At 42.1% G+C, this 23,592-nt stretch overlaps 1 protein-coding gene across 2 annotated transcripts; it reads left to right on the top strand.

The window, feature by feature from the left end:
• Positions 1-1,460: 1,460 nt before the first annotated feature.
• On the top strand, positions 1,461-23,105 carry LOC142658782 (UAP56-interacting factor-like). Of its 2 annotated transcripts, none has more exons than XM_075834396.1 (9): positions 1,461-1,669; positions 16,870-17,004; positions 17,098-17,246; positions 18,341-18,438; positions 18,548-18,632; positions 20,308-20,357; positions 20,430-20,504; positions 20,605-20,725; positions 22,851-23,105. In XM_075834396.1, exons 1-9 carry the CDS (start codon positions 1,600-1,602, stop codon positions 22,944-22,946), a joined length of 879 nt encoding a protein of 292 aa, XP_075690511.1. In that variant the 5' UTR covers positions 1,461-1,599; the 3' UTR covers positions 22,947-23,105. The 2 variants fall into 2 exon arrangements, with proteins under 2 accessions (XP_075690511.1, XP_075690512.1); XM_075834397.1 differs by having other exon boundaries at positions 1,464-1,669; positions 18,551-18,632.
• The last annotated feature ends 487 nt before the right edge of the window (positions 23,106-23,592 follow it).

Here is a 23,592-nt window from a genome sequence, read left to right as displayed (position 1 = left end):
TAGTAATATTTTATGACTCTGTGGTGTCGAGAATCATCTTTTATGGTGCGGTCTGTTGGGGTGGTAATATCAGGAACGCGGAGATGAATAGGTTACATAAGGTGTTCAAAAAGGGAAGAGATATAATAGGTGAAGAAGTGCCATTGTTTGAAGAGGTATTGAGGAAAATAATTTTAGGGAAGATTTTTGTGATTATGTTGGACAAGTCAAATCTGTTACATAACATAGTGGAAGCGCGGCGTAGTTGTTTTAGGAGAGGTTAATGCACACAAACGTAAAAACGCCCGTAATCACGGGCCCATAGACTTCTATTAGCCACGGGTACCTCCCCGTATGCTTACGGGAAGGTGCCCGTGCCGTTGAAAAATATAGAAGGGCCTGTTCACATCAGCGTTGTCTTTCCGTTCTGGGGTTCCGTCGGAGGTTTCCGTCGGGTGAAGCCAGCAACGGAAAGTGAAAGTGAAACCACAGCTTCCGTTTCAGTCAACATTGATATCAATGGTTACGGAAACATCGCTAATGGTTTCCGTTCGTCACCATTCCGGCAGGTTTCCGGTCTTCCGACGGAATCAATAGCGGAGTCGACTGCAGGGATAAATCAAGTTTTATCTATCTATCTATCTATCTATCTATCTATCTATCTATCTATCTATCTATCTATCTATCTATCTATCTATCTATCTATCTATCTATCTATCTCATATCTATCTATCTATCTATCTATCTATCTATCTATCTATCTATCTATCTATCTTAAAAAAACTATATAAATTTCAGTATCGCTGAAATCATATTCACCCGAAAATAAAGTCATCATGTCATTTATACTGCTCGGTGAACGCCATAAAAACAAAACTCAAAAGACAATGGATAGAAATATTTTTGTTCGTTTCCCAGTACACTATATGGGACCTTTAAAAAAGACATCATACGGCTATGTCGACAGAAAAATTATAAAGTTATGGCTTTTGGGAAGCGGGGAGGAAAAAAACTAAAATGAAAAAATGGGCATCGGGACGCAGGTGCAACTACTACCTCTGCACCCACTATAGCAGTGGTGCCCAACCAGTGGATCTGGAGCAGTTCTGCGTGGCTCTCCATAGGAGTCCTGAGTTATGCCCATATGCACAACATATCCTAATTACCAAACAGTGCCAACCTAGACTCCACATATTTTTTATAAGACATTTGGGTATAAAGAGATTTAGAGAATTACTGATCATACAGGTTGTCCCATTCCTAAAGCACAGGGGATGAACAGCGCCATCTGCTGGCCACATACATATATTTCCTTACAGTTTCCTCCATGAGATAAACGCAGCATTCCTATTGATGTGAATAATACCGATATATCACTTGTCTGTAGCGTTTGTGCTGATATACAGCAGTCCCTGTGCCCATCCTCGCAGTGCCCATGACCCAGCCAGGGTCTGCCCTGTAGTTCGAGCTCCATGTCCCTATTTGGCATCCTCAGGAGATGGCATCGAGCCAGGACATGCGCTCCAGCCGGGAGAGGGCACGCAGCTCAGTGTCCGGTCCCAGCACCCAGTCATAGCCGTTGGCCATCGTGTCTGATCTCTGGGAGCTCCCCGGGCAGCCATGGAGGTGGAGGAGAGTCAGGCTGAAGCTGACATGCAGGAGGAGAATAAGAAAATTGACATGTCCTTGGGTAGGTCACCATTACTAATGTTTCATTGTGGAAAGTTCTCAGCTGACATGACAAGTGTTATTTATAATGTCCATGTGCTCACATATATATATAGGCACTACCCTGGCACATATACCCGACTACAGGGCTCACATTTTATATCCATTCTCTAACCAAACTATGTGATTATTTAGTAGAACCCATTATCATCAATGACCCCAGCGATTTTACTATCGTTCACAATAATCGTTATGTCTAAATAGAATTGTAACCAATATGTTGCCATCAGAACAAGATGCGATTTTGACCTTTTTCGCCCGACCATCGTTTCGAAATGATACGCGAACGATCGTTTTCAATGTCTGACGACTGTCTTCCAAAAAAGTGTTTTCTCATGTAGGAGTTTTTCAACCGTCGTCGGATAAAACCAGACGTGTATGGCATGACCGGCTGATTACGGCCGATCGTTCGTCCCTTTGCGTAAAGTCCCCGTGGCTGTTTTACACTATTTTTTACTAGGACCCTGATCTCCCAGTTTTATTAGGCATGTTGATGGATCATTTGTAGAAATGATCTGATGTACGATGAATCGGCCACATTCTGGCCGATCTTAGTGTTGATGATTTAAAAAATGTCTCAGTCATTATAGTAGATGCTGTGATCGAAACATTTATTGACCACCGTCAGAAAAAAGTGCATGTAGAGTAACGCAGAGGCATTATTTGTGTACGGTATTATTATTATTAGGCATATGGACATCATAGAGGAGGTCGCACACTCTATTAACCAGGAGGAAGAGCTGCTGCAAACTGTGACTTTTGCTCTGGTGTTCCGCCATTACAGTCATTTATGTGAATAACCAGCGTGTAATTTCATGTTTCCAAATGTATGGCCAGCTGGAGCTTCATCTGTTATCGCCAGGCGTTTCTGAAGCCGGATTTGTAGACCGACGGCGATCAGTAGATCAATGGATCGGTTTCAATATAGAAAGGGGTTGTCTTGCTGATACAACTTTTTGAACCTCTGAGTTAGGCTTCGTTCACATCTGCGTCAGGGCTCCGTTCTGAGGTTCCGTCTGAGCTTTCCAGCAGAACGGAGCCCTGACTGAAAAAGATGGAAACGGTTCTATCACCGTTGATTTCAATGGTGACGGATCCGGTGCAAATGTTTTCCGTTTGTCTCTGTTGTGCAAGGGTTCCGTCGTTTTTACGGAATGAATAGTGCCGTTTTCCTGATTAAAAAACAGTTTTTCTTTTTTTTTCTGGACCCCCAATTCCAGAGATATGGCCCACTGTTGTGCTTTCTTCCTATATGAGTATTTGCTGTAGTTAGCCAACAGGGCGTGAACTAACATCAAGCTGCCTCACGCTGATTGGTCAGCATCAGAGGCAGGGGAGCTAGCTCCACCTCGTTGCATTGACTAACTATAGCAAATGCGCATATAGGGAGCCAACACAGCAGTGGGCCATATCTCTGGAATGGTGGGATCCAGAGAAAAAAGCGCTGGAATGAGGAACACAGCGCTATTCAGATCGGTTACCCAGTTCAGCTTATACGACCTAGTGACAGGTCCTCTTAAAGGAAGGCCTTAAAGTATCTCCTCTACTGGATCCAATTCTGGATTTGGCTTAAAAATTGCATGCAAAATCTGCATCAAATCTGCACTGTGTGAACAAGACCTAAGGGTGCAGTCATATGCATCAGATTTTGTTTCAGAAATGAGTTCCATTCATCTGAATGTTGTTGTTTTTGCAGCAGGTGCGTGGATTTCTGCACGTTCCATTCAGATGACTGTAAGTGATTTTCAGTCACAGAAAATTTCTGTACCAAAATCTGCCACATGTGACTGCACTCATGAATCAATTATCATGCCATGTAAATGTAGTTGTAGCCTCTAAATTTCTATTCATAGGACAGAATATGCTGGATCTTACGTGGGATTACACTACCTTAGGCCCCATGCACACGACCGTATTTTTCATCCGTAATTACGAACCCATTCATTTCTATGGGCCAGGGACACCTTTCCATATTTTTACAGACTCTCAATAGAAGTCTATGGGCGCTTCTGTAATTACGTCCGTAACCGTCAGTACCCATTATTTGTATGGGAGAACAGGCCGAAAATGTGGGCTGGGGCCGGCCGTGCCCGCCATCGTAGGCCGTGATTACGGGCACGGCCGTGTACATGAGACCTTAGGCCCCATGCACACAACCGTATTTTTCATCCGTAATTACGGACCCATTCATTTCTAATGGCCACAGACACCTTTCAGTATTTTTACGGATGGGTGTCCGTGCTGAAAAAATTATAGAACCTGTCCTATTCTTGTCCGTAATTACGGCACGGACTCTCCCATAGAAGCCTATGGGCGCTTCGGTAAATACGGACGGCTACGGATGCGCATCTGTATACCATCCGTGTTTACTGAAGCGTTGCTATGCAACATGTTGGTGACATTTGCAGCCTCCCTCTTTTTTTTACGGATCCACCAAAATACGGATGCACGGATAAATTACGGATGACTACGGATCCGTATTTACGAACAGTATTTACGGATGGATGAAATATACTGTCGTGTGCATGGGGCCCAAGTTGTATATCTTGTGGATAAACAAATAGTATGGGCACAGTATGAGGATCTTTCCTTGGCAGTGCCCAGTGAAGATACGAGAGGTTATTTTTAGCAAGATATGAGTCAACACAGACCAATATATCCAAGACCGGTGACTATTCATGCCGTGAAATGCTTCCTGCAGAGAGTTAACACTGATACACTCACAGGCCTATATACTATTGCTTGCAATCATATATATTACAAGCGGGGCATGTGTCCTAGACCACTTGTTTTTCCCTTTCTTTGGTGGAGAGGTTGTGTAGCCATCCCGGCGATATAAAGATCGCCGTGGAGCCGACTTCTCTAACCCCCTTTTATTTTATGCTGTTATTTCACTACAAGGCCTCATGCACGCGGCCATACTATAACTCCGTGGTGTACAGACCTGAAATAAGGCACGCATAGAGGTGCATGGGACATTACCGTACCTCCATATACCTCTGTTTTCATATAAGTTTTCTCTGTCGGATTCCATACGTTTGTGATGTCCGTTTAGCGTGCATGTCAGGGAAAGCTCCCGCCGTAGACGGTAGACGTGTCCATAGGTCACCATGCACCCAGCATATGTCAAAAAAGGATCCTATTGACATACACTGGGACGGTTTACTAAACTTTCCTATGCAGTGGGACACAGTAAAAAACGTATACCGCGTGGTATAGTTTTTTTTACAATGGGAGTCAATGGCCGAAGTATGTCACTATACCTATAAAGTGGCATTTGTCGGTGAGAGATAAACGTCAGGGAATTCTCCCGACATCTACATCAGAAGTAGGCAAAGACGGAGTTTAAACAGACTCTAAGGGTATGTGCACATGGGCTATTTTCATGTATTTTCGAATAATCTGAAGCAGAACGCCTACAAACATCTGCCCATTGATTTCAATGGGAAATACGGCGTTCTGTTCCGACAGGGGGGTTTTTTATACCTCGTTTTCCAAAAACGCCACGTTTTTGATTTTGTGTGTGCACATACCCTAAGACAGAAAAAATAAATATGGCATGGGTCATCACATACTATTATAGAGGTATTCTAGGGGAGAATATCTCTGACAGACGTCACACGGCAAAGCAGCATACAGCAGCACACAGACTCTCTGCGGCTCCGTACTATGTGACCACGTGTGGACCCGTGTGCTGCCGTAAAGCATTCTTCTCTGCCATGTGCATGAGTCCTTATTCCTTTAGTTTACTTCTTCTGCTAGTCATTTTTAGAAGGCTGGTTGACATCTTTTATGGCTGCCATGCAGGTGTTGTCTCCCAGCTTTTTCTGTCTAGTTCCCACATTCCCTGCTCCCTTCTCTCTATAGAATTAAAGGGATTATCCGGGAAGTGAATTTTTTTTTTTATTAGCGGCTGCAAATGAAATAAATAAAACAAAAAAGCAATACTTATCTATCCTTTCCCCTCGGCAAACCAGCGCTGTCACTCCGGCGACAGTCCCGGTACGTGTTTGCCTGTGACCGCTGCAGCCAATCAGAGGGCTCAGCGGGGCTCATCAGCCATATGTTGTATTTTTGGCATTATGTCAGAAATACGATTTATCAGCAGAGAGCTCTGCGGAGTCCTCTGATTGGCTCCTGCGGTCACATGCTACATGCATGTAAACAAGCACCTGGAGTGCCGCCGGAGCGAAAGCGCTGAATCCCCGGGGGGGAAGGACAGGTAAGTATTGCTTTTTTGTTATATTTATTCAATTTGCAGCCTCTAAAAATAAAATTTCATTTCCCGGATAACCCCTTGTTAGGAAAGCTGGGTGACAACAACTTTCCCATAAATAGAAGAAGTAACATTTGACAGAAGAGGGATAATTGAGGACTTATGTTTCCACGTTTTACGAGTAAATGAATATAATAAATGTGCATTCTGCATCTGTAATATTGCAAAGACCGGTGAAGTATCTTATATGCGAAGTTTTATAGAAAATTACAATCTCTTTATTTTTTTTATTCAATATTTTCCTTTTGATCAAAGCAAACTGTATGAAAATACCTTCAGGCTTGAACGGAGAATTTTGTATATGTTGTGTTACTGTTTAATAATCCCTCCCTGTACCTGCAGCATATATTTAAGTCGTCTTCAAAGAGCAGAGACGCTTTGATTTATTATTTACAGGTACATGTGTTTGGTTGTAAAATATAATACGCTGGTTTCAATGTGTCACTGTCTGGATGGCAATGAAAGGAGCAGCAAGTCAGGTCCTTATGTCTGTGTATAGTCTTCATAGAAGAACCGGAACCACAGATCCACAAAGGAATCAGAATCACAAAATCTCAACATCACCCTACCGTGTGTAGGACAAACAATACAACCAAGAATGTTAGGGTTGCACTGGCCCACCAGATTACAAGTGGATCCTCTGGGGGGTCCCAAAGGTCCAGCAAAACACTATACCATTTGCAATTAAGGCTGGAGCTACACGGCGACTTTGCTGCAACTCTGGTCGCAAGGCCAAATATCGTGGTGTCGCGCTGCCTGACTCACAGGTAATAAAAGTGAATGCGTTCTCTTTACGACCCGCAAGTTACCGCAACACCACAGTCACAAGGAGTCCAAACCCGCTGGACGTCTTGCGACTGTTGTGTCACGTCAACTTGTGGGTCGTAAAGCGACCACATTCACTTTCATTACGTATGACAGAGCAATCTTTGGCCGTGCGGCCTGTGTCGTCGCCAAAGTCGCCCTTTCCTAATTGAAGCGAATCACTTGCTGCAAGGGACAATTCTCATGGAGTTGATTCACAAATAACCTAATAGAACATTTTAATGGTATGACTTTTGTACATAATAATAATAATAATGGCGTAGCGAAAGCTGCAATAAAAGTCAACATACACACGTTCTGTATAGATGGAGGCTGGGTCCTCTATATCACAGATTCTGAATGGCAAAAATATCAAACTAGCATCCAAAGTGTTTGGGTATTCAACAGAACTCATTGGTTCTTTCATTTTGGGTATTATCAGGGACCCCTTTAAAGAATAATAGGTTCCTACCTGTCGCTGTATACACAGCATTGAACAGACAGTCTCAGAACATCTCTATGTAGTAACTGTCTTACTAATCATACATGGAAGTGAAGCAATGTGTTCTGTGTTATCTTTTTGGCACCTCCTTGTCTATGTTCATGATAAGACTGCATGTAATGATCATCTTAAATATCATTTTTATGGCATGTCAATAAGGCACTGGTCAGACTCTTCTGCTACATATTCCCTATCGACCTCACAAAAGTGATATCTGGGGCAACCTCTAATTGTGTTGTAAACTCTGCTGCTATCTTGGCAAACACAAGACATACTAGTCCTTCTCTATGAATTAGAATATCATCAAAAAGTTTCTTTATTTCAGTAATTCAATTCAAAAAGTGAAACTCATATTCTATAGATTCATTACACACAGAGTGATCTATTTCCAGCATTTTTTTTTCATTTAATGTTGATTATGGTAACAGTTAATGAAAACCCAAAATTTAGTGTCTCAGAAAAATTAGAATATTATTTAAGCCCAATTTCCAAAATGATTTTTAATACCGAAATGTTGTCCTACTGAAAACTATGTACAGTATCTGCCCTCAATACTTGGTCGGGGCTCCTTTTGCATGAATTACTGCATCAGTGCGGCGTGGCATGGAGGCGATCAGCCTGTGGCACTGCGGAGGTGTTATCAATGCGGCGTGGCATGGAGGCGATCAGCCTGTGGCACTGCGGAGGTGTTATCAATGCGGCGTGGCATGGAGGCGATCAGCCTGTGGCACTGCGGAGGTGTTATCAATGCGGCGTGGCATGGAGGTGATCAGCCTGTGGCACTGCGGAGGTGTTATCAATGCGGTGCGGCATGTAGGAGATCAGCCTGTGTCTTTGCTGAGGTGTTATGGAGGCCCAGGTTGCTTTGATATCGGCCTTCAGCTCGTCTGCATTGTTGGGTCTGGTGTCTCTCATCTTCCTCTTGACAATACCCTATAGATTCTCTATGGGGTTTAGGTCAGGCGAGTTTGCTGGCCAATCAAGCGCAGTGATCCTGTGGTTATTAAACCAGGTATTGGCACTTTTGGCAGTGTGAGCAGGTGCCAAGTCCTGCTGGAAAATGAAATCAGCATCTCCATAAAGTTTGTCAGCAGAGGGAGGCATGAGGTGCTCGAAAATTTCCTCGTAGACGGCTGCGCTGACTCTGGACTTGAGAGACACCAGACCCAACAATGCAGACGAGCTGAAGGCCATTATCAAAGCAACCTGGGCTTCCATAACACCTCAGCAGTGCCACAGGCTGATCACCTCCATGCCACGCCGCATTGATGTAGTAATTCATGCAAAAGGAGCCTGACCAAGTATTGAGGGCAGATACTGTACATAGTTTTCAGTAGGACAACATTTTGGTATTAAAAATCATTTTTGAAATTGGGCTTATATAATCGAATTTTCTGAGACTACATTTTGGGTTTTCATTAACTGTTACCATAATCATCAACATTAAAATAAATAAATGCTGGAAATAGTTCACTCTGCGTGTAATTATTCTATCTAATATATGACTTTCACTTTTTGAATTAAATTACTGAAATAAATTAACTTTTTGATGATATTATAATTCATTGAGGAGGACTAGTATATAACAAGGACTAAAGGCCCATGTACACGGCCAATATTTGGGTGAACGAGCTTCTTTGTCGGCTGATCGCATCTTTTATACAGCCTATAAAATCATCATTGTTGGCAGCACATCTTCCCGTGTAAATAGATGATATGCCGCCGACAATGATTCAAACTGTATGGGGACAGAACGATCGTTCATCCCCTATAGAGTTTGCATCGGCCTGTGTGAACTGCAGAGTTATTCTGGCCTACAGCATTTTTTATCTATCCACTGGATAAATGATAAATGCTGGATCGTTTGGGTTCCGACCGCTGGGACAACCATTGATCGCCAGAACGGGGGACCCAATTGCCCCGTTCCCCCCCAGATGCAGGGGATGCGTGGTGCTGCTACATTGAAAGTCTATGGAGCTAATGGAAACAGCCAAGCGGGGTGCTAGGCTGTTTCCATCAGCCCCATAGACTTTGAATGGAGCAGAGACGCACATGTTTGGCCTCCGCTCCATTTAAACTCCTCCGAGCCGCAGTCTTGCATCTGGGAAGAACAGAGGACCGGGCTACCTGTTCTGGCGATCGGTAGGGTCCCAGTGGTCGACCCCCAATGATTAGCATTTATCATTATCCAGTGGACAGGTGAAAAATACTGCAGTCTGGAATACTCCCTTAGTGGAGCTCTGATCGACTTAATATATCGTCAATCTGTGCTCAGGGGCAGGAATCTGCCCGTGTATATCAGTCTTTAAGAAGATATGTTTCATCTGCCCATCCATCTTTAGCGGGAGTGGTCTTCTGCTGGACCTCATGAGCTCCTATCATTCTTAAGGGAACCCTTTGTCTATAGAAGTAACTAAATGGTGTAGAAAACAGAATAACCTGGCGCTGACAAAAAATAGTCCCAAAATCAATTTTGACCTACCCATATCAATTTTACGATCCAGAGGCTGACGTGATAGGAAAAGTTCAATAAAGTGTTTTATTCTATTTCATGCTAAATTATAATAAGATCAGGCGTACACAGTCGTATCATCTTTTACGTTCTCTGTTATAATTATGGTTATTATATGACATCAATCAGCTTTGACTGGTTTCCATAATGTTCCTCCAGCAGTCCTGATTCTATGATTTTATCTGTCCGGTTTTTGGTCTTCCCATATCAGCTGCATCTTCTCAAGTAAAACTTTGGGCTTGATTTGATCAAGAATCTTCTCAAAAGTCGTCACCGACCACAACGTTCAAAGGCATCGATACTTTTCCTGCATTTATATCCACGAGCGCAGGAAAACATGCTTAGATGAATTGTATTTGCGTGGTCTTATTGTAGGCATCATTTCACGGCCTGGATTAGAAATGCTAATCATGGAATCCGTGACAGCTGTTACATCTTTATCTGAAAATCCTATTTGGAGAAGCTGCTCTTTCCACAGCACAGGGCAATGAACTATCCAAAAAGTCTTTGATGACGAACTTAAAGCGAATCTCCATCTTTTATCATCATGACATTTTTAGGTACAACATTCTGTGCTGTTTAATAAAATATCTTAAAAGCAGTCGGAGCTCGTTTTTTTCTGATGCAAAGCTACAAATCCCCTGCAAAGACACAGCATTGAAGCTCTTTATCAAATAAAAACCAAGCTCTGGATGCTATAAAGACATATGAAGAGATGAATTGGCACAGAATTTGAACCTATTTAGGTTAAAAAAAAAACAACATAATTTTTCAAGGAATGGAAATACTTTAAGGCCCCATGCACACGAACGTGTTTTTTCGGCCGCAATTCCCCCGAAAATCCACGGGAGAATTGCGGCCCCATTCATTTCTATAGGCCCATGCACACGACCGTTGTTTCCACGGTCCGTGCATGGCCCAGGAGCCTGGACTGCAGAAAGAATTAACATGTCTTATTACGGCCGTGTTCTGCAGTCCAGGCTCATAGAAAATAATGGACGCGGCCATGTGCACGGCCCGCGACTTGCGGGCGGCTCGCGGGTGACACTCCGCGGCCGGCCCTAAAATCACGGCTGTTCACATGGCTACGGTTGTGTGCATGAGGCCTAACCAGTTCAGGACCAGGCTATTTTGAGCTTTCAGGACTAGACACCATTTGCCAATTTTAGCATGCGTTAGTTAAACGGCTAAAAGTATTTTATTTGTTGGGCTAGCGACGTGATTTTTGCGATGTTTTTTCCGTAGACAATGCAGGTTTATTTTTTTTATCATTTTCACACACCCTTTTTGCTATTTTAGAATTTTTAGGCTTAAAGATTGACAATAATAATAAAAAGGTTTACGTTTTAGCTATTTTTTTCTGGTGATAACATAGTTTTACCCTAAAATAGATCTTTTATTTGTGATCGTTCTTGTCTACCATAAATTTTATATATTACATGTCTATATTAGGTTAATTCGGTCAGGGCTAGCATTACAACAATGATTGGTGGGGGGAATGTTTTTTTTGGGGTGTGTATTTTATGTGTATTTATTATTAATTTTTTTTGCACTTTATTTTAATTACATTTTTTTATTATTATGGTCTGTCCCTCAAAGGTCAGAAAAGACCTATGGACGACTTTATATATTTTTTTACTTCTTTTACACCATGTTTTTCCACTGTAACTAGGGCTGCATAGCAGCCCAGTTATAGGGGAAATCAGCCCTCTTATAGTGACTATTGTCACTAATAGGGCTGTGCTGGATCATGTGACCATGTGCCGCTGCCTCTATTCATATACACAGCGCTCATAGAACGCTGTGTAGAAGACATCAGTGAAGATAGAAGCAGTGAAAGCTGCTTTTATTTTCTCTTCAGGGTCCCCGGCAGTCACTGACTGCCTGAGACCCGGCATTCAGCTGCCCGATCGCTCGGGCAGCAAGCTAAAACCCGTGCCGTAAATAGTATAAGGCGCGGGTTTTAAGGACCACGATCACCAGCCGTAAATACACAGCCAGCGGTCGGGAACCGGTTAAAGGGGTATGCCATAAATATCTGAAATATACAAGTCCCACCTCTAGGACTAGCACCTATCTCAGGAACAGGGTTCCACCGTGCATTCAGGCAGAGAATCAAGGGAGAGGTAGCAGGAATTTACAAAAACAGACGAGCTTGCTGTGCTCAGTGATTTCCGTAACTCCCATAGAAGTACTGTAAATGATCTGCTGTTTCCGTAACTCCCATAGAGGTGAATGGTCGGCTGTTTCCGTAACTCCCATAGAAGTGAACGATCGGCTGTTTCCGTAACTCCCATAGAAGGGAATGATCGGCTGTTTCCGTAACTCCCATAGGAGTGAATGATCGGCTGTTTCCGTAACTCCCATAGAAGTGAACGATCGGCTGTTTCCGTAACTCCCATATTAGTGAATGATCGGCTGTTTCCATAACTCCCACAGAAGTGAATGATCAGCTGATTCCGTAACTCCCATAGAAGTGAATGATCGGCTGATTCCGTAACTCCCATAGAAGTGAATGATCGGCTGTTTCCGTAGCTCCCATAGAAGTGAATGATTGGCTGTTTCTGTTACTTACATAGAAGTGAATGATCGTCTGTTTCCGTAACTCCCATAGAAGTGAATAATTGGCTGTTTTCGTAACTTCCATAGAAGTGAATGGTCGTCTGATTTTGTAACACCCATAGAATTGAATGATCGGCTGTTTCCAAAACTCCCATAGAAGTGCATGATCGGCTGTTTCCGTAACTCCCACATGAGTGAATGATCGGCTGTTTCCGTAACTCCAATAGAAGTGAATGATTGGCTGTTTCCGTATCTCTCATAGGAGTGAATGTTTGGCTGTTTCCGTAACTACCACAGGAGTGAGTGATCGGCTGTTTCCATAACTCCCATAGAAGTAAATGATTGGCTGTTTCCGTAACTCCCATAGAAGTAAATTTTTGTCTGTTTCCGTAACTCCCATAGAAGTGAATGATTGGCTGTTTCCGTAACGCCCACAGGAGTGAGAGATCGGCTGTTTCCGTTACTCCCATAGAAGTGAATTTTTGTCTGTTTCCGTAACTCCCATAGAAGTGAATGATTGGCTGTTTCCGTAACGCCCACAGGAGTGAGAGATCGGCTGTTTCCGTAACTCCCATAGAAGTGCATGATTGGCTGTTTCCGTAACTCCCATAGAAGTGATTAATTGGCTGTTTTCGTAGCTCCCATAGAAGTGAATGATCGGCTGTTTCCGTAACTCCCATAAAAGTTAATGATCGGCTGTTTCCAGAGCTCCCATAGAAGTGAATGATCGGCTAGTTAAGTAACTCCCATAGAAGTGAATGATCGGCTGTTTACGTAACTCCCATAGAAGTGAATAATCGGCTGTTTCCGTAACTCCCATAGAAGTGAATGATTCGCTGTTTCTATAACTCCCAAAGAAGTGAATGATCGGCTGTTTCCGTAACTCCCATAGAAGTGAATGATTGGCTGTTTCCGTAACTCCCATAGAAGTGATTAATTGGCTGTTTTCGTAGCTCCCATAGAAGTGAATGATCGGCTGTTTCCGTAACTCCCATAAAAGTGAATGATCGGCTGTTTCCAGAGCTCCCATAGAAGTGAATGATCGGCTAGTTAAGTAACTCCCATAGAAGTGAATGATCGGCTGTTTACGTAACTCCCATAGAAGTGAATAATCGGCTGTTTGCGTAACTCCCATAGAAGTGAATGCTCGGCTGTTTAAGTAACTCCCATAGAAGTGAATGATCGTCTGTGTTTGTAACTCCCATTAACTTCTATTAGAGTTACGGAGACAGCCGAACCCAGTGAGCTCGGCTGTTTACGTAATTTCCGGCCTCCTTATGGATTCACTAGCTTAGTACGCAGCCAGTGCTCCGCTCACCAGCCAGAATGGGTTCGGGGGACCTGGAGATAGGTAGGACTTGCACCTATCGGATATTTATGGCATATGCATAAATGTATAAGATGGGAATACCCCTTTAAGGCCTCATGCACATGTATTATGGATCCGTGCTGTTTGGGTCTGTAATACGGTGGCCATAGAATTCTCTCGGCGCATATTATACCCTTGTGTGCCCCCAATTTCATAAGTAGGCACACTGAGGTTTTTTCTCACTGATTCATACTGAATCTGTGAGAAAAAGAATCATGGTACGTTCCATCACATGGCTTATTATTATAATCTGGATATACAATTACTCTAAACTGTATAAGCGCCAAGTACATTGTGGGTGAGGATGGAGCATGTGGTATTGTTTCTGCTGCCACTTTGCATTATGTCTTGCTCAGGCACTCTGACAGCATCTAGCCACTTCACAAATCTTCTGTGCCCCATAATACGGTTCAGACTATATTCACCCTTCAGGCACAATTTCAATTTCTAAGGTGGAGAGTTGGGAATATGCATTTACAAAGGAATTCAGGGCAGCGATTGCAGAATAATAAGAAAAACCACACAGGCTGGAATAGTCATTGTAATGTATCCGGCCTGAGGTATCCGTATACAGGAGCATATACTTGTAGACAGACAACATGCACTGGGGGTATTATTATTATTTGGGGGAAACATCGCTCTGCACTTAGCTTTTACCTTCAGGGATATTTCTAACCTACTTACAATAAATATGATGAAAGTCTTGTTCCTATTGTGTAAAGTCATTTTTGGAACCTCTGAAGATTTTAAGATCTGCAATATTATTAATTCTCTGAAATATGGAGGCCATGTCTTCTAGAGCCAAGGAATAACATTAGGATCAACGTCTGTCTATCTATCTATCTATCTATCTATCTGTCTGTCTATCTATCTATCTATCTATCTATCTATCTATCTATCTATCTATCTATCTATCTATCTATCTATCTATCTATCGTACTGTCATCTGTCGTCCCTATCTATCTATCTATCTATCTATCTATCTATCCATCCATCCATCCATCCATCCATCCATCCATCCATCCATCCATCTATCTATCTATCTATCTATCTAGCGAAAGGCACCCATTCAAATAGTCTGGTTTTGACCTCACAAAGTGTTATTTTGACTGGGAGAACCCCTCTCTTTTAGTTATTTATATTCTTTAAGGGAGAAGGAAAGCTTTTATTGGAAGTAGACAACTACATTGAAGGGTTACCATCATGCTTTCCTTATTGTACCATCATACATAAGCCTATTCTCCACCGGTCTTTGTCTTGCTCATGTAATCTTTGTTCTATTTTACTTTTGTGTATTAAGTGACAACCGCTCTGAGCATTACAACAGAATGACACATTCCTTTTTGTACCCCCTGAACTGTAAAGTGCTGCGGAATATGTTGGCGTTATATAAATAAAAATGATTATTATTATTATTATTACCTTTTCCACGTTGCATAGATGTGTGGGATTTGATCATCTATCTCTCTGGTCCATGATATCACCAGTTTTGAAACCACATTTTAAAACTGTATATTAAACCCTAGTTCAGCAAAGTACAGTACATTGCGTAATGACCCTTTATAGTGATACAGAGGGTTAAGTGTCATTCGGGCCTAGATCATAAAGATGACACAGCTCAGAAAGTGCAGCAGCTGTGCCCCCCGCTCACTGCGGTGACACCCGGATTGTCTGACAGGAGCAGCTGCTGAAAGGAAAATCTGCATCGACTTTCCCTTGCTGGACATGTTAAGTGGGATCCTGTCATCTCGCACAGTTAATTGCACTACTGTCTCCATGATGGAGAAAGTAACAAGGACATGTATCTATAATGCATTCAATGGCTTCAAAGAACTATTCCACCCACAATATTATTAAGAATGACAGCGCAGATGAAAGAATAGAAGGGAGTCCTATCTGCATGGTAACAATACATATCGCTTCCTAGCACGGTCATAATTCTTCATCTACTGAAGTGTATAAAGTATCGTAAGAAATGTGAATGTTACCGGCAAGATATTACAACATAAAACTAAAATAACACATTCTCTTGTACTTGGGTTATTGTACGTTCATTTAGTCTACAAGGTATTTGGTACTTTTATACAGTTTTATCCCAATTTACATTGAGTCTATTTCGAGGTTTGTAAGGTTGGCTGCAATTAATTAATAGGCCCAGATTAGGGCCAATGGAGGCCTCTGAGCAAAACATTTGGTGGGGGCTCCCAACCCACCTTAGGGACCTAGACTCCACCTAATGTCCTATTGCAGCCACATATTGGAGAGTCATGCCTCCACAGAAGTTGCAGAGACAGCCAAGCCAGCAACTTGCTGCTGGAGTCCCCCTTGTGGTGTAGATCCCTCGGTCCCCAAGGTGGTGGAGATCCCAGGGCATGAGCCCTCACTATAATCTTGTCCTGTAAACTTACCGGCTGATACCCGGCCACCATCTTCTTTTCCTGTCAGCATGGACCAGGACCCGCGCCAACTCTGCGTTACAATGCCAGGTCTGCACAGGAGCATGCAGATCTGGAGTTGTCACTGATGAGCCACAAACATATTTCGACCTCTAATCAGCAAACAATGCTCAATGACACCAGTGGAGATGCCTCGGTGGGGCTGGTGTGGCATGTGCCCCATGTTCTGGGTGCCAACAAGCCACTCTGTTTTGGTCAGGATATTTAGATATAGGGCTAGAGGAGCAGACTGAATCTAGGCTAGCAAACTGATGGGAAAGTCTAGCTACGACTCTGCAGTTCCCTTTTGCAAACGATATAGTTCTTTGGGTTGTGTTTTCCTGCTGCTTACCTTCTACAATGATTGGCTGAAAAGCTATCAGTTATGCTTAAAATAATTTTTCTATGGAAGAATACCTCTGAAATACAGCATCAGACAGAATGAAACCTCTGTATACCTCCATATGAAATCAGAGGGATACTTAGGTACAATGTGACCCCACAGACTGTTACAGTATGGGTGACGTATTATAGTTTGAGGTTGTACAGAGTCATAACACGGTCGTGTACATGAGCCTTTATTGTGTCAAAATAGCTTTAAATGCATGTTCTATATCTGTTATTAAACGTTCCTATATACAATGAGTATCAATCAGACGTCTTTATATCTTTGTCGACCTTTAAAAACTATTTCCCTTTCAGATGACATCATAAAACTTCAAAAAGAAGAGTCAGGCGCTCAGTTCTCCTCGAATCAAAGCAGCCAGAATGGCAGAATTAAAAGGGCCAATTTCCAAAATAAGAGATATTTTAGGAACCCATCAAGAAATCAACAAGGTAAGGGCTTTTTATTATAATAACTTTATTGGCTTTTTATTTGTCATCGATAATCTGGTTTGGGGGAAATTCTGAGATTATTTTGTTCCCTAGGACCTGGCAGACCTAAACCAGGTTTTAAACAGCAAAGGTATACTGGTATGACTATGAGGAACAATACCCTTGGTCCAATAACAAGACAAAGAGCTGCTGCTTCACTGAATGGTGTGAGCCCGCTCAATAGGCCGAATCTTTCCACAATGGTAACTATTTAAAGGAAAACTCAGATAAGCACCTGCTGGTCCCTTGATTCCTGACAAAAGTGCAGTGCTAAATAAAAAAAAGTCCTTACCAAGGGATACACAAGCCAGTGATAGGTCCTGGCTTCCATCTTTTGCTTGCTTGTCCCCCATTCATGACCTTTATGTAATAGTCAGATCAAAAAGTGGCTTATAGAGAACCCATCACTAGGTCATATAAGTTGAACTGGTTAACTGACCTGAATAGTGCTGTCTCCCTGATTCCAGTGCTGTTGTGTTGTCTCCCTATATGCTAATTTGCTCTAGTTAGCCAATGGGGTGGAGCTAACTTCCCTGCCTCTGATGCACACCAATCAGTGCGAGGCAGCTTGAGGGTAGTTCACGCCTTGTTGGTTAACTACAGCAAATTAGCATATAGGGCACCAACACAACAGTGGGCCATATCTTTGGAACGGGGGTTTAGAGGAAAAAAACAGTGCTGAAATCAGTGAGACAGTTCTAGTCAGGTCAATAAACCAGTTCAAATTATATGACTTAGTGACAGGTTCTCTTCAGGCATCTTTCTCTTTGGAGGACCCAGCATGTCTGTGCATTACATTGGTTTTAATCGGCTCATTGGTTTCAATGGGCATCAGGCAATGCTTAATTTCTCCTATGGAGGCACTTCAGAGGAATTTAACACTTGTTGCTGGATTCCTTCACAGATGACAGCTAATTGCTGGGGGTCCCAACAGCAGAAAGCCCTGTGATCAATTTATCGCAATTGCGTGCACCTTCCAGTAACAGCACTTCATATATATGAACAGGGGTAGACTGAGTAGATAAATTAGCGGGCAGTGCCCAACGGCCTGGCAGTGGCAGGGATGCACAGGTTACCTGCCCATTCAGATGAAGCCTAGAGGTGGATCTCTATATGAAGCTGACAATAGAGGGGTGGGGTGGGATCCCAGCAGTCTTTCAGGACATTCTGGCAGTTGTAGTTTTTTAACATTTTGAGGATCATAGTATGTTTATGGCAATAGGACATAAACTTTAGACTTTTCCATCTTCCTGTTCCTTTATGTTGGAGGTGACTATATTCCCATCTTTTTTTACAGAGATCTCAGAAGATGGTGAACACACAAATGCAAAAGGTCCAACGAAACACAAAGAAATATAGAACCGCAAATATTCCTGTGCAGCCATTAACAAGGAGGTAAGAGAAGATGATTAGAGATTCCTCTCAAAACATTTTACTTGCATGTATAACTATAAATCTACTATGGGGGAAAATATACTTTAATTTACCATATTTTGTATTTCAGCAGAATTAACACCCAGAATAGAAGACCACAAATAGGTGAAGGACAAAGGCAGCAAAGAACAAATACAGTCAACCGAAATAGAAGAGTAAGTCATAAGATCTAAGTGATGTTTTTTTTTTTTTTTAAATATCCGCCTAGGATTTGCAGCCGTGTGGGCAATAATTTGACTTATTTCGAAATGTGATATACGGTAATAACCTCGATACTGACTGGACCAACAATGAAATTCTGTTCTTTTACAGTAATATTATAATCAGCCAATAAACAAAAGCCAACATAAACATTCAAAGCAAGCTGTCATGGCCAAGACTGGTAAATCACGTGAAAGGAAGACACATACCTATTGGCGCTGCCGGGGTCGCAGTCACACTTAGGACCGAAGACCTGAGGGAGCCCAACAGTCACACTAGCCCCTGGAATTGTCACAATACCTGAGAAGAATTGGCAAGAATAATTGCAAATAGAAATATTCCCTACCTAAAATGGAGAAGTTCTTACATGTTTGACGTGATACCAATCGGACTGCGCATGTCTGAGTAGTGGTGATCAGTTGCACAATAATACGTAGTGGCGCACCAAAAATTTTGATCAACAATAAGAATTCCTTAACCAACTCGGCGTATTACTGGTAAACCGGCGCATGTCTCAATAGCGAATCATACATGCGCAGTAGTACATATGAGTGTTCGACATGAATTAGATGGTACATCGTAGTATATTCATTTTAGATAGGGGATATTTCTATTTCTAATTATTCCTTCATCTTCTTTGGTATTGTGGCAATCCCGGGGGGTCTGGAAGTGGGATTGCCATTTGCTAGTGGAATTTCTTCGTATTATTTGCCACATTTTCGATTTGACTTTGCATATGTTATTACTTAAACAGACATTTTTGCATTCGGAACTTACCCCTGATGAAGCCGGTAATATGGCAATACGCGTGGATTTTTTTTTTTATCCACATGGAGCCATAGGCATATAGATTGCCATTGTGAGATCCTCACTTTTTATTCACATATTCTTTGATATTGCATTGTTATTTCCATCCACTATTCTTTCATGTTGCATGCATTGTAGGCTCTCCGATATATTGTATACCTCTTTGTTACCTATGGTTTAGTATTCACTTTCTATATGCATGGTTTGTCTCTCAGTGGTTAGAACTTGGTTCCTGCATATGTTTGTGCATTTTGTTGTCCGTGCTTTTTGAATTTTCTGATGTAATAATTTTCGGATCTTATTTGATAAACAGGTGCGGTCCAGTACACGTGTTTCCTTTTTTTAGTTTCCATGAGCTCACTTGCTGCTTAAGTTGGTCTTAAACTCTGTTCCCATTGCGTCTGAGCCCTGTGTTGGGGAAGGCTTTGAAAACACCCCCGGGGCATACGCCAAATGTATCCATAGTGCTCCATTCACCCGACAGATGCCAAAAGGACTATGCTATTCTATACAGATGCATCCCATAAAAAAATGTGTGACGTTTGCTGCTGTATGCCTATACAGTGGCATACGTTGCAGCCTTCCATCGGAGGTATATGTCGGGAAATCCTCCTAATATTCACCTCCGACAGAACGCTCAAATGCAATGGAAACAGAGAATTAAGGGAGTAAGGTCCCGGTTTCAGGTTTTGGTATAGGGTCCCGTGGTTATTTGTTACACCATTGATTACAATGATATGGGATGATATTGGTATGAAATTTATTTATTTCTATGTAAAATGTTAATGCATTTAATGTTTTGTCTTTCTCTGTCATTTGCAGTTAACACAAGTCACTATAAATCAGGGGAAAAGACAGACAAATGCAAGAAGGTCAATAATTCTATTAAGTTGATATCATTAAAGTCATTTGGAACTTGTAATAAATGTATTCTTCTTTAGCAGGTGGCAAAACAATGCTGGTTTAGGATCCACCTTAACTGTTTCTGTCCCGAACCCTAAAGCAAGCTTTGTTGCTCAGTGAGTATAGTTTTATCACCTTACATTGTGAAATACTTTATTTATTACGCAACTTCTCAATGAAATTGATGAATGATTTTGCCTTTTCTCTATATCACAGATCCGAAAAAACACCAATGAAGCGACCAAGAGGGAGATTTCGAAAATCAGAAGTACAGCCCAACGACCCCCGTCCAAAAGGAGTTCCACTGAAATTTAATTTCCGGGCTATGGCCAATCATGTGCGTTATTACCTTTTACTAAATTTGTAGTATATGTTTGAGCTAGATCTAATCCAATAGGTGATAAAGGATAATCTTTTCGGTGTTGAGTTGGACACCTCTTTTCAAATAGCATTAACTTACAACCACAGTCAATATGTCCTATTAGGGCAAAAGGATGTCAAAGGTGGTGTACCCCGCTCAGGACCCCCCTGTAAAAGCTAGAGCAGAGAGCAACTAACACATAATACATGTAAGACCATTTATCTGCTGCTGCAGGGAAATGTATGGCGGGCCAAACCTTCTCCAGCAGAATCAGCTGTAGACCGGGGGTCTTGGCAGTTAAAATTTTTACAGACAAATTTGAGGACCAAAAATGAATGAGAAGGTTGATAAGTAATACATGTCTATAGCTCTGAATACTGATATGAACACATGAGCAGAATTTACTATGTTCTGTACAATGACGATAATTACAAATCACAATAACCGGCACAAGCTGCACCACGAGCTTCACAAATAATCACAGACGCATCAATTTTGTAAAGTTTTGCTCAAGACCAATCATCCAAGAATCGCAGACCACCAGCTGACTACCAAAAATACTTTTTTGCACTTATGTGATACTATTAAAATATTCAAAGAAATGTGAAGTACAAATACATCTTTTTCCACAATTGGTAGAAAATTAGTTAGAAAATTAGGCTGTTTCCCCAAATCATGAACTAGGGACAAGTAAATCTCTACCATAATTTGATAACTTCTCTGTAATCCAACTATCATCGGTTTAATGATATTTGCCTAAAGAGAAAACCTCTACACAGCTTTTTGCCCATTGCAAAAAAATAAGGGGCAGATCATGAGTTAATGAGAAAATTGGCGAATGCGGAGGCTTAACTCACTTTAGGGAGTAATGTGAGTGAATATGTTTATCGAATATGAGCCCGTATTCAAATATCCTCTTATCACCTATCCACAGAATAGGTGGTAAATATCTGATCAGTGGGGGAATGACTGTTGGGACCCCCACCGATTACGAGAACGTGCTTACAATGTTGTTCCTGGGAGCCCCATAGGAATGGAGTGGTAATGCGCATGCTCGGCCACCACTGCATTCATTTCTATGGGGCTGACATACTTAGCCCCATAGAAATGAATGGAGCGGAGGTCGAACATGTCAACTACAGCTCCATTCCTATGAGGATCCCAGGAACGGCACGGTAAGTCCGTTCTTGTGTTTTGGTGGGGGCCCCAGTGGTCGGACCCCCACCGATCAGACATTCTTCACCTATCCTGTGGATAGGTGATAAGTAATGATTATGGGAAAACCAATTTAAGGTTAATAGTGGGGGATCCTCCTGTTTAGAACGCCCATCTATTAGCCAAAGGAGAGAAAGGGACAAAAAGCATCTGGAGCACCTGCCACCTCTGGGCATTACACAGAGAGCCCATTGATTTCCAAGGATACTGTGTAATGCTTTATTACTTCTGTGGTAGCAGGGAAATTGAACTCTTGTTGCTGGGTTTGCCAACAGATTACTCTGGGGTCTCAGCAGTGGGACACCCTGTGATCTGCTTATTACCTGGAGACCTTTCTAAAACAAATAAACTGTAAAGAGCAGGCAACCCTTCTAATTGCTTTTGGCGTACATAGAAGACAAGGGGCCTCATAGCAAAGATTAAAATGGGCCGACAATTATGGTTCCAGGTTTTGAGACCCAGGACAGAAGAACCTGGGATTTGCTTCCCCCTCCACTCCCTTTCCATGACCCTTTGCCTTTTACCCCACCTCCTATTGCTAAAAAAGCAGTTCCTCTGTAGAGGGGAGTCATGCACAGGTTCTTGCCACCCTATAATAAATGGATGTGACCAACCAGGGCTGGACTCCTCTCTCCAAGGGCCGCTGGATGGTCTGCATCTATAGTTTTGTACGCCCTTGTTCTTAGTGCAGTGCTTAGAATATACAATTTATATAATACTGTGCTGAAACCTTAATAGCACTTGATGGGTTGTCTTCTAAGTAGTTCTCTAGTTGGACGCCTTATATTTTGTGACAAGTTTTAAGATTTATTTGGGTTGAACATTCACATTTCATTGTTGCACAGTGAGAAGAAAAACCGCTGACGTGATATTGTGTATTTTTCAGACTAATGTCACACTGAATGATCGGTTCTCTACGCTCGAGATTAAAGGACAGTATACACCAGCAAGAAGAGGGGGGCGGACAGTCATGCTCACTTAACATTCATTTATCTGGACAGAGGGATATATTGCGCGTAATCCTCTGCTACTCTTCTCCAGGACTTTGGATGTGGATAGAGACAAGTCACTTCATGTAATGCACTGAAGACTCAAGGATCAGACCCATCATACTCACATATAATAAAGTTATAAGCCGTAATACTATTTGCCTTATTTGTGAAATGCTATTAAGGGCACTTAGGGGAGGTGTTATATTTTTATCGGAACTCACCGTTTTATAAATATCATATACAGATATATAACCCATAAGCGTGTAAGCTAGAGGTTAGTCAGCAATAGGCTGGATTGCTAGAATTGTGGTTTACTATGAAAGTATATTAGGTATTTATACTTTAAAGGAGAAATCCAGTCCAAAAGATTTAGCAGTAAATTCAGAGTGCATGAACGTTTAGGAGGGGAGGCTGATAAGTAGAGGAGGTATTTTTCTCTAATAAGATATATCCCTGTACTATTGATTTATGCAACGTTTGTTGAAAAGTTAGTGACCACTTAAAGAGAAGCCGTCAGCTTTTCTGACAAGTCTGTATTAGTAAATACTTGTATTGCCCACAAAATAACAATTCTGCAACATTTTGTTTTAGGCCTCATTCACACGGCAGGGTTTCCCGGCCGGGTGCCGGCCGTTC

The sequence above is a fragment of the Rhinoderma darwinii genome, chromosome 8 (assembly GCF_050947455.1).
Source record: "Rhinoderma darwinii isolate aRhiDar2 chromosome 8, aRhiDar2.hap1, whole genome shotgun sequence".
NCBI classification, from domain to species: Eukaryota; Metazoa; Chordata; class Amphibia; order Anura; family Rhinodermatidae; genus Rhinoderma; species Rhinoderma darwinii.
Note: the sequence above shows the minus strand (reverse complement) of the source record. Positions and strands in the feature narration are given on the sequence as shown.

Excerpts from the sequence above, each read along its gene's own strand:
- LOC142658782 (XM_075834396.1), top strand. The coding sequence starts at position 1,600 with ATGGAGGTGGAGGAGAGTCAGGCTGAAGCTGACATGCAGGAGGAGAAT. Across the intron at positions 17,247-18,340 it reads GGCCGAATCTTTCCACAATG|AGATCTCAGAAGATGGTGAA; the intron begins GTAACTATTTAA and ends CTTTTTTTACAG. Across the intron at positions 18,439-18,547 it reads GTGCAGCCATTAACAAGGAG|CAGAATTAACACCCAGAATA; the intron begins GTAAGAGAAGAT and ends TTTGTATTTCAG.